The 11,735-nt window shown below is 29.9% G+C and overlaps 1 protein-coding gene across 1 annotated transcript; it reads right to left on the bottom strand.

Annotated features, from left to right (window-relative positions):
* Positions 1 to 7,374: 7,374 nt before the first annotated feature.
* LOC109150835 lies at positions 7,375 to 9,153 on the bottom strand. Its single transcript, XM_019298813.1, has 2 exons — positions 7,742 to 9,153; positions 7,375 to 7,612 (listed from the first exon to the last, which is right to left on the bottom strand). Exons 1-2 carry the CDS (start codon positions 9,151 to 9,153, stop codon positions 7,375 to 7,377), a joined length of 1,650 nt encoding a protein of 549 aa, XP_019154358.1.
* Between the last annotated feature and the right edge of the window lie 2,582 nt (positions 9,154 to 11,735).

Raw genomic sequence — 11,735 nt, 5'->3', positions numbered from 1 at the left:
AACGAGTTGTACATCAACTACAAATATTGTTTATCATGAAGTGTTTAATAATTTGTAATTTCAATTAAAATTTAAATGATATTATACATGTTTTACCTTTCAAATTTACTACTTCTCCTTTTAGTAATACATATTCTGATATATTTACATGTAAATTTTCACAATTAATAACTTTTACAAAGAATAACTTTAATATTAAAATTACTTAAATTGTCATTGTATAAGTAACATCCGTGCATCACACCGGTAAACTACTAGTACTATATATAAAAACAAAATCCTAAAATTTAACTTCCCGTCCAAAATCCTCAAATTTTAATATATTATTTTCTACTTTCCTATTCGTACATTAATTCCACGTAAAAATTATTATTCTAATATTGCAAAATAGTGTAATACCAATTCAGACATTAATTCTACATTAAAATTCTTATTCTAATATTGTAAAATAATGTAATACAATTCCTAATAGAATATATTGTTTCATACTTTCCTATTCGTACTACAATTCTAAATTAAAATTCCTACAATACTAATAAACCCAATTAAAATCAAACTCAGTCTCCCAACTTCATGTTGATAATATGGATCTATCGAGGTTCGCCATACCGGGTAGTGCTGAAAAGATATTTGCTGGAAAAACAGTAGTTTTGGGCGGCGATTTTAGACGGATTCTTCCCGTTAATCTGAAAGAAACGAGACCAATAGTTGTCGGAGCCACTATTAATTCTTCTTACCTCGGACAAATTGCAGGGTATTGAGGCTCACGAATAACTTGAGACTACAGAGCTTAGCTTCAGAGGAAAATAGACAGACGGTTGATTGGCTTTCAAAATGGATTGTAGACATTGGAGATGGGATTACAGGGGTTGTAATGAAGGTTTGTCTGAGATCGATATTCTGGCACAGTTGTGGACCCGATCCAATAGCAACTATAGTGGAAAGCATCTTCCCAAGCGCGAGATATGACATGCTTGATGAGTCGCACCTAGAAGGCCGAGCAATCCTCTCACCGACTTTAGATGTTATTTATCAAATTAATCACTACATATGCGACATGAACACTGCAAAATATCGAACATATTTAAGTTGTGACTCTTTGTGTAAGGCTAGGGGTGTTCAATCGGTAAACTGAATCGTTTTAATTGAAATTTTTAGAACTTTAACCGTTAACAGAACCGAACTTTGTATTGCCGAATTAACCGAATCGATTTTTTTTTTTTTCGGTTAACCGATTAACCGAACTTTTTAAAACTAAAGTTTTAAATGCTAAAAATAATCTATATATATATATATATATATATATATATATATATATATATATATATATATGTATAAAAGTAAAATCCTCCTAACCAAGTTTTTCCCCCAAAACTTAGGGTCATTTCTGTAATCTAATAATAATAATAATAATAATAATAATAATAATAATAATAATAATAATAATAATAATAATAATAATAATAATAATAATAATAATAATAATAATAATAATAATAATGTTATTACCTTAAATAAATAAATTATTATACTTTCCATTTGAATTAGTATTTTCTACCTATAAATACAAGGGCTTCTTCAATCAAAGAATTTCATACTAATCTCTCTGCTTTCTTTTTGTATGAATTTTCTACATTTTTCTAACTATATTCTCATGTACTTTAATATGTTTTGCAGTGTATATCATCTGGTATGAGCTTGAAGATACTTAAGGAGGCTCTGCTTCAACAAAAGAAAGCTGAGGAGGAAGAGTCTTGGTAACAGAACCCTAATGGTTTAGTTTTTAGGGAAGATTGTAGAGATGCGATCGAGGATGATAACGACGGTAATTTTGATAGTTTTGTAAGATTTTTTGAAACTTAGAGTTAGTATGTTGACTTCGAGATTTGTACATATCATTCAAGTTTTTATATTTTTTTAACAAGCAGAGTTAATTTTACAGCATTTTTATAATTAATTAATTAACTAATATATATATATATATATATATATATATATATATATATATATATATATATATATATATATATATATATATATATATCACAACCTGAGTAGAGTGTTTGTTTAACCTATTAAAAATCTTGCTATATTTGATTTTTTCTAAATTTTTGTAAAACACAAAAATAATGATTTTCAAAAAGAAGAAATAAATAACAAATACAATTTCAGATTGTGTTACTCCATTCACATATTAGTATAAATAATAAAAAAATAATAATAATTTGCCAGTGAACAATGGAACAATCATTGTTACCCCATGTTGGCAGTGGCACAATCATAAGGATCAAAGGGAACAATGGAAGACTCAAAATAGACATCATTGATGTACCGCACGGTGATGAGAGACACAGAAATAGGAATACCATTATAAATACAAACAGAGATTTTCTTGACAACCGAATTTAGTTTAAGGAGAAATTTACTCTTGAGTACAAATGTCTCAATGGATTGTGTATGGTCATATAAAGAGTATTTATACACCATGAATGAGTTCAAAATGGCACAATATTGAAATTATAAAATGACAAGTGATCTCAAGTGAGGTAAAACTTTCAAATTTTCAATTAATACAAAAAATGTTATAATCTCTGAAAATATATATCTTTAAATTTAGACAAAAATTAAAAATGAAATCATAAACAATTTTAATAATTGACTATTTCAATTGTATGTTTCTTGAAAAAGGATGGGCATGACCAGACTGACTCATCGTGAAATATATATATATATATATATATATATATATATATATATATATATATATATATATATATATATATATATATATATATATATATATATTATTCTCATAATTTTTCTTTCGTTCTTTTGTGTTATTATTATGATAATTTTATGGTAATGTATTTAAATATTGAAAAAGGACAAATGTTATAATTAATGAAATTATTATGGTAATTGCCACAATATAGATTATTCTCATAATTTTTCTTTCCTTCTTTTGTGTTATTATTATGGTAATGTATTTGAATATTAGAAAATGACAAATGTTATAATTAATGAAATTATTATGGTAATTGCCACAATATTTAGTAATTATAATTAATATAATTAATGAAACTTAGAAATATATGATTTCTTCCGTAGAAATATTTGTGACAATTTCATTAAATTATAATTAATAAAATATGAAATATAATTAAAGAAATGAAATTATAAAATTAACAAAACATGAATATTTATGATTTTAAAATATACATATATACACTTTTTAAATTTCTAAATATAAAATTTTAAAGTATAAATCTATCAATATAAATTATAATTAATGAAATTATATTATATAATTTTTCTATATACATATTAATAAATATTATGTGTATATACAAAGTATTATACAATCATATAATGATATGCGTCCGATTAGAGTTTTTATTGATACAAAATTTAGAATTTATATTTTTTATTGATTTCTAAGTATAATTCTTTTAGTTACTATTATTCATATTTTTAGAATTATAACATATCTGAAATACAATTAGAAATAAATCAACTTAATTATATGATTTTTTTTCTATAAATTTATCTAAATATGTACATGATTAGAGATTATATTAACCATACAAAATTTAAATTATAATTTTGTATGTTATGAAAACAAATATTTGACCAAATATATAAAAGTTCAACTATATTATTATATTGTACATTTTAACATCTTTTTATTTTTTCTATTATTATTTTAAATTCATAATAATAATAAAAATTTCGTGCAATGCACGGGTAAAACACTATATTTTAAAAAATACAATTTGATAAATATCATAAATTAATTAGTACAATATCATTTATGTTCATAATAATTAAATAAAAAAAATAAATAATTCAAATATGTGAACCAATGATTTCAAAATGAAATTAATATATAGTTACAAATAAATATAGCTTGATTTTATTTACTTTAATTAGTTTTAATTTCATTGATAATATGACTTTTCTTTATCAGTTTTTTATGGGGGACTAAGGGAGTGTTTGAGTTGCTGATTTTTTTTTTTTAAATACTTACGAATAAAAAATAATTTTAAAATATTTTTAACCCCTCATAACATGTGTAAATCTTATATTTTTTAAAAATACAATTTGATAAGTATCATAAATTAATTAGTACAATATCATTTCTATTTATAAATTATAATAATTAAAAAATTAAATATGTGAACCAATGATTTCAAAATGAAATTAATATACAGTTACAAATAAATATAGCATGATTAGATTTTACTTTAATTAGTTTTAATTTTCTTAATGAAATGACTTTTCTTTATCAGTTTTTTTATGAGATGCTAAGTGAGTGTTTGGATTGCTGGAATATCTTTTAAAATAAAAATACATACTAATAAAAAATAATTTTAAAATATTTTTTAACCCCTCATAACATGTGTAAATGTTATATTTTTTTTAAAAAATACAATTCGATAAATATCGTAATTTCTGTTTATAATAGTTAAAGAAAAAAATAAATAATTTAAAGAGGTGAACCAATGATTTCAAAATGAAATTAATATACAGTTATAAATAAATATAGTATGATTAGATTTACTTTAATTAGATTTAATTTTTTTAATGAAATGACTTTTATTTTTCAGTTTTTTATTAGAGACTAAGGGAGTGTTTGGGTTGCTGAAAAATATTTTAAAAATAAAAATACTTACTAATAAAAAATAATTTTAAAATATTTTTTAATCCCTAAACATGAGAAAATTTTATATTTAAAAAAATACAATTTGATAAATATCTTAAATTAATTATTGCAATATCATTTATGTTTACAACAAGAATAATTAAAGAAAAAAAATAAATAATTCAAATATGTGAACCAATGATTTCAAAATGAAATTAATATACAATTACAAAGAAATATAACATGAGTAGATTTACTTTAATTTCTTTTAATTTCCTTAATAAATGACTTTAATAAAAGTAAAATCATCCTTTACAACATTCCAGCCCAAATTAATATGAATATTAATTAATTAATAAAAAATTAATAAAGCTTAATTGGTAACAAAATTTTATATGAAAATTAACTAATATCTAATGAATTATTACCACAGATTAAAGTCAATATGTACATAAAAATAGAAAATGGTTACTAAATTTGAGAATAATTAAATTATTATAATTGTAAAAATAATGGATACAAATTATGCGTAACAAATGAGAAAATTCGTTTGAAATTCTGCGTAATTTTATAAAGAAATAATAATCTATTAATTATTATTTACACCAATTTATACTATTAATAAAAGTCAAATCCTCATCTTCAACATTCCCGTCCAAATTAATATGAATATTAATTAATTGGTAAAAAAAAATCAATAAAGCTTAATTGGTAACAAAATTTTATATGAAAATTAACTAATATCTAATGAATTTGTATCACAAATTAAAATTAATATGTACTTAAAAATGGAAAATGGTTATCAAATTCTGAGAATAATTAAACCATTCTAATTGTGAGAATAACAGAAACAAATTCTGTGTAATAAATGAGAAAATTCATTTGAAATTCTATGTACTTTTATAAGGAAATAATAATTTATTAATTATTATTTACACCAATCTATATCTATACTATTAATAAAAGTAAAATCTTCAATTAAAATGTCTTTCACCCTCCTGATACGAAATTGCCCTTCAAGTTCTAACGAAAACAATTCACGTTGATGTTCGCATATGCCATGACTATCAACAAAAGTCAGGGTCAAACACTAACTCACGTTGAGTTATTACTGAAAAAACCAGTCTTTAATCACGATTAATTGTATGTGACTTTTTCCCGAGTCACCCATCCTGATGATCTGATTGTTTTAACTCTCGACGAGGATGGATAAAATTCTGTTACTACTACCAATGTCGTCTACAAAGAGATTTTCAATAATGTATAATTCAAGCCATTGATATTATGTTTTTTTTTTTTTTATACAAAGATGACAAACTTGCTATATATCTACATAGAAAATATAACTTTCGTATAAATAATTTCTATAACTGAGTTGCCAGACAACGAGCTAATTAGCCCAATTAATACAAATTATAAACACTGATATATAAAATCTCTAGAGTTGCAGCAACGAATGCGTATATCTACACGTTAGCTATTAATTGAGAAATTATTTACTCGAATTCAAGCATTGATAACATCAGAAAACATAATCGGTGTAACTCAATTCTTCAATTATATTATATAATATTCGATGTTATAATTTATACAATTGTATATCAATCTAAATATTTTTAAAATTGAAAATAAAATTATAAGCGTTGCGCTCGGTAGTGTTGAAAAAGGTGTTGTGACAAAATTAATTTATAACGCAGTTCGGGCAAGCAACCCTAATCTGCGAGGCACTTCTCAAATTGAGAATTTGCCTAAATCCACAAAAAGCTTAATATTTAAAGTACGCTTTGGTTTAGGGAACGGGGATTACACAATATGAAATCCTATCAAACTATTGTGACCTAAACACTCGTACTACTTTTCAAGGGGATTTGGGTATCTATTCTCAATGACTCTCGTGCTCACAATTAGATGTTGAAAGCGTGATCTTTGTGATTGAGAGTGGCTGCTTTTTATAGGACTAGGAATGGCTTAGTTTGTGTATGAATAGATTTATTAATCCTATTCATATTTGGACTGTGACACCTACTGGAATTGGGAATTAGGTTTTTGCGCCCAACATTTGACAATCCATTTGAAGTCAACAATCTCCCCCTTTGTCAAACTTTTGCAAAAACCTTGACCTTTTAGAATGTCTTGATTCCTGGTGTGTCTCTCCATTAGTTTGATCTTGGTTTTGTTGTTCTGTTTAGCTCTTTCATAATAAGGAGGAATGTGATGATCTTTTGTTGAGAAGACTCCCCCTTGATTCAATCTCTGCTTTTGCTGTTGTCCCTTTATAAGAGGTCTTGTGTAGCTATAGCATAATGTAGTATGCTGGTGAAAGAAATAAATCTACCCCTTTTGTCAGTATCTTTCCACATGGTAGCTGTAAAGAAAAATGCCAGATCATTTATAGTGACAGTTTGGATATTTTTTATCCTCAAAGGATAAACTGCCAAAACTGATAAACAGTCCAACAGAAAGAAAACTGCCAAACAGTCTCTTAAAAGGAGAAACTTCCATACAATCTGAATTTACATGCCCCATACACATGTTTCGATTCATTACAGATCATTCAATTCAGATCATACCAAAAAGATATCAAAAAGATCATACCATCCATCTTGAGACAAATCCTACCAAAAAGATACCAAAGGGATCATACCATCCATCTTGAAACAGATCTTACCAAAGATAACATATCCTACCAAGATACTAACTCACCCCCTTTTTTGCTAAATGTTTGAAGATGTTCAGGTGGAGTTTTCACTACTTTCAGCTTCAGGTTCTTGAAAATCTTCTTCTTCATTTTCTTCATTTTCTTCATTTTCTTGGTCATCTTCAGGTTCTTGATCACCTTCTTCATTTTCTTCATTTTCATTACTTTCTAATTTCAGGGCTTTCAGCCATTGTTGTACTTCAATTTTTTCTTCTTTGATTTCCATTTGTTTCCTCAATACATGTTTCTCAGAAGCCTCTAGCTCAAACAATCTTTTCTCAAAGTAATTGATTAGAGTCTGCTGATCTGTTGGTTTGTCTTTTGGTCCCAAGGTTTTGAGATCATTTTGGTGCCCCCCTTTGGTTTATTTTATGGTTGTGCTGAGGATTTTTACTTGAGACGTTGGCTTGTGAATCTTGAGTCCTTGTTTTGCTAGGACAGAACATATGAGGTTTGGAAATATAAGACAAGCTTTGGTTCCTTTGTTTTCTGCCAGGTTTGTGACCTGTGTGTAGATGAGATTTCCAAGGTCAACTTTGATCCCTTTTCCAATCTTATATAATAGGTCTGCAAGGCTTCTTTTGAGTGTTGACTCATGTAATGAGGGCATCCAATTTGCCAGTGCGATTTTCTGTAATACGGCATATTTGCTTGTTAGTGATGCAGCCTTAATTTTGTTTTTCTCCAGATTCACATTCCCTGCTGTGAGTTCTTGATTGACTTCATCATTTGCAAGGAGTATTCTTTCCTCTCCTTCAGTGGTGTTGATGTGGTTGTTGATGATATCCGGATTGAATTCATAGTATTTTCCCCTTAGATATATTTTTCCATACATTGGACTTGTGGAGATGGTGATGTCTTTGGTTAGATTACTGTAGAATTCTTGAACAACCTGTTCATCATAGGCTTCTATGTTTGTGACAGAACCAAGTAGGTGATTTTTTGTCAAGATTTCTCGGATTTGATCATGTTTGTTCAGTTTGTCTATCAAAAGTAATTTTTGACTAAGAATCTTTCTTTCAATAACCTTGCTCCACAGATTTGCTGATTGTTGACTCAAAAATTTTGTGCTGTGTGGTTTTGGTAGGGTAGACTGATCATCTGCTGGTGACACCTTTCCTTTGCCCTTTTTCTTTTGCTTTCCTTTTCTAGTAGGTTTTCTCTTTTCTTGAACAATATTTTCAACATCATTATCTGGGTGTTCTTCCGAAGCCCAGCTCAGATCTTCCTCTGGTTCACTTCCCCTTTTGATTGCTATTTTGGATTTGGGTAATCTTGGTGGGGGGTTAGTGGGTTGTCTTTGAGGAGGCCCGGCTCTGATTGGGAAATCATCTGGCCGTTTGGCTCTAGGATCACCACCTTCATATGGGTCTGTCCTTTTTAGTCTCTTTTTGTTTGGTTCTAGACTGTGTGATTCTTCTATTTCCTGATAATGTGTTTCCTCTGTTTCGTGATTTTGTCCTGATGACCTGTTTAGGTCTTTTTCAGGGATGTCGAGGGAAGAAGGACATGGTTCTTGACCGTGACCTAGAACACCTGTGTTTGATTCAGGGTTTTTCCCCAAATTGGGCACATGATCTAGGGTTTTTCCAAATAGATCGATAGTGAGTTCCGGATTACCTGAAGATGCAGATTGGTGTTCTTGGATGGTCTGGAATGGCACTCGTGAGATGGGGACGGGGTCCATGATGATTCTTGAGGTGTCATCATCGTCGATGTGGACTGGGTTGGAGAGGATTCCAGAGCCGGAGTAATGTGGTGCAGGGCCTCTTCGAGGTAATTTCCCTTTTGCTTGGTTTCGTGTTCTCACCATGTCTGATCTTGTGTGGAGCTTTGATGATTGTGGTAAAGATGGTCGTAAGGTAGAAGACGACCTTGTTATGAGCCTTTTTTTTTTCTAAATAAACAAATGGTGGATCGGGTTATGGAGCTTATTTTCTTAAAGGAACAAGTCTAAAGGTTTTGGGCCATAAGATGTTTGCATGTACGGCCCACCGGATCGGGTTATGGAGCTTATTTTCTTAAAGGAACAAGTCTAAAGGTTTTGGGCCATAAGATGTTTGCATGTACGGCCCACCCTTCCCCTTTTTATTGTAAATGGCATAATCCGATTTCGGCCCTTAATTTTGCAAATCTGTTCCCGTCAAGAGCTTTTGTTAGGATATCTGCTAGTTGTTTTTCTGTACTGATATGCATGAGATTGATGATTTTATCTTCTACTAACTCCCTTATAAAGTGATGCCTGATGTCGATGTGTTTTGTTCTTGAGTGTTGTACTGGGTTTTTGGAGATGTCTATTGCACTTTTGTTATCGCAGTGCATGGTCATAGTTGTTTGATGTATTCCATAATCTTCTAGCATTTGTTTCATCCAAAGTAGTTGTGTGCAACAACTTCCAGCTGCAATATATTCTGCTTCTGCTATTGATAATGATATAGAACTTTGTTTTTTGCTTATCCAAGATACAAGATTTGTTCCTAGGAAGAAACAACCTCCTGAGGTGTTTTTTTCTGTCATCTATGTTTCCTGCCCAATCGGCATCGCAATAGGCTGATAGGTGATGATTGGTATCGAAAGAATACCATATTCCTAATTCGGTAGTTCCTTTAACATATTTAATTACCCTTTTGACTGCTTTTAAATGTTGTTATGTAGGGTTTGCTTGATATCTTGCACATATTCCTACTCCAAAGCTTAGATCTGGTCTACTAGCAGTTAGATATAGTAGGCCACCTATCATACTTCGATATAGGGTTTGCTCAACTTGTTTTCCTTCTATATCTTTTGAGATTCTTTCTGATGTTGGAACTGGTGTTCTGACAACTTTGCTCTTTTCTAGTCCAAATCTCTTAACTAGATTTTTTTGCATATTTGCTTTGTGATATGAAGATCCCACTGTCTTGTTGTTTGATTTGTAGACCTAGAAAGTAGGTTAGTTCACCAACTATGTTCATCTCAAACTCACCTTTCATGTTAGTGATGAATTGGTTTTTGTGGTGTTCAAGTGTTGACCCAAAAACTATGTCATCAACATAGATTTGAGCAATGACTATGTCTTGACCATAGTTTTTGACAAATAGAGTTTTGTCAACGCTACCTCTTTTGTAACCCTTTTTGACTAGGAATTCAGTGAGACGTTCGTACCAAGCCCGTGGTGCTTGTTTTAGACCGTATAGTGCTTTGTTGAGTTTAAATACACTCTGTGGAAAATGGGGGTCTTCAAACCCTTTTGGTTGAGCAACATAGACTTCTTCTTTTAGATTACCATTTAAGAATGCCGTTTTCACGTCCATTTGATAGAGCTTTATTTTGAGTATGCAGGCTACTGCTATGAGAAGCCGGATTGATTCAATTCTAGCTACTGGAGCAAATGTTTCCTCAAAATCTGTTCCTTCAACTTGGGTGTATCCTTGTGCTTCCAGTCGGGCTTTATTTCGTACAATGTTTCCTTGTTCATCTGTCTTATTCTTGTAGATCCATTTTGTTCCTATGATATTGGTGTTTTCAGGTTTAGGGACTAACTGCCAGACATTGTTTCTTTCAAACTGTTGTAATTCTTCGTGCATGGCTTCCACCCAAAATTCATCTTTTAAGGCTTCCGTGATGTTTTTGGGTTCGATTTTTGAGGTGTAGCAGTAGTCGTTGTCTCCTTCTTCCATTTTCCTATAGTCTCGTTTCTTTCTTCTTGTTTTGATTCCTTCATTGAGTCCTCCTATGATGTTTTCTACTGGATGATTTTTCTGTATCCTGGTCTCATCAGTAGTGAGGGTTTCCTCAACTTCCTTAGGATCTTTAGCTTCTTCTTTCTCCGTTATTTCTGTTTCAGACTTCTGATTCTGTGATGTTGGAACTGTTGTTTCAACAACAGTTATTTCTTCATCACTGTTGGGAGAGTCTTCTGATATTGTGTCATTGACCACAACATTTATAGATTCCATGACAGTGTTTGTTCTAAGATTAAATACTCGATATGCCCTGCTGTTCGAGGAGTAACCTAGGAAAATCCCTTCATCTCCTTTTATGTTAAATTTTCCCAATGGTTCTCTATCTTTTAGAATATAGCATTTGCTTCCAAACACATGTGTGTGTTTTAAATTTGGTGTTTTTCCTTTCCAGATTTGATATGGTGTCATGTTGATTTCTTTTCGTATGAATACTCGGTTTACTAGGTAGCAAGCTGTGTTAACTGCTTCTGCCCAGAATTTTGATGGAAGTCTCTTGTGATTTAAAAGAACCCTTGCCATTTCTTGAATAGTTCAATTTTTTCGTTCGACTACTCCATTCTGTTGGGGTGTCTTTGGTGCGGAGAACTCATGATGAATCCCATTTTCTGTGCAGTATTCTTTGAATTTTGAATTTTCGAACTCCCTTCCATGATCACTTCTTAGACGAATG

The sequence above is a fragment of the Ipomoea nil genome, unplaced genomic scaffold, assembly GCF_001879475.1.
Source record: "Ipomoea nil cultivar Tokyo-kokei standard unplaced genomic scaffold, Asagao_1.1 scaffold2280, whole genome shotgun sequence".
In the NCBI taxonomy this organism is placed as follows: domain Eukaryota; kingdom Viridiplantae; phylum Streptophyta; class Magnoliopsida; order Solanales; family Convolvulaceae; genus Ipomoea; species Ipomoea nil.
This window is presented reverse-complemented; position numbering and strand designations above follow the sequence as displayed.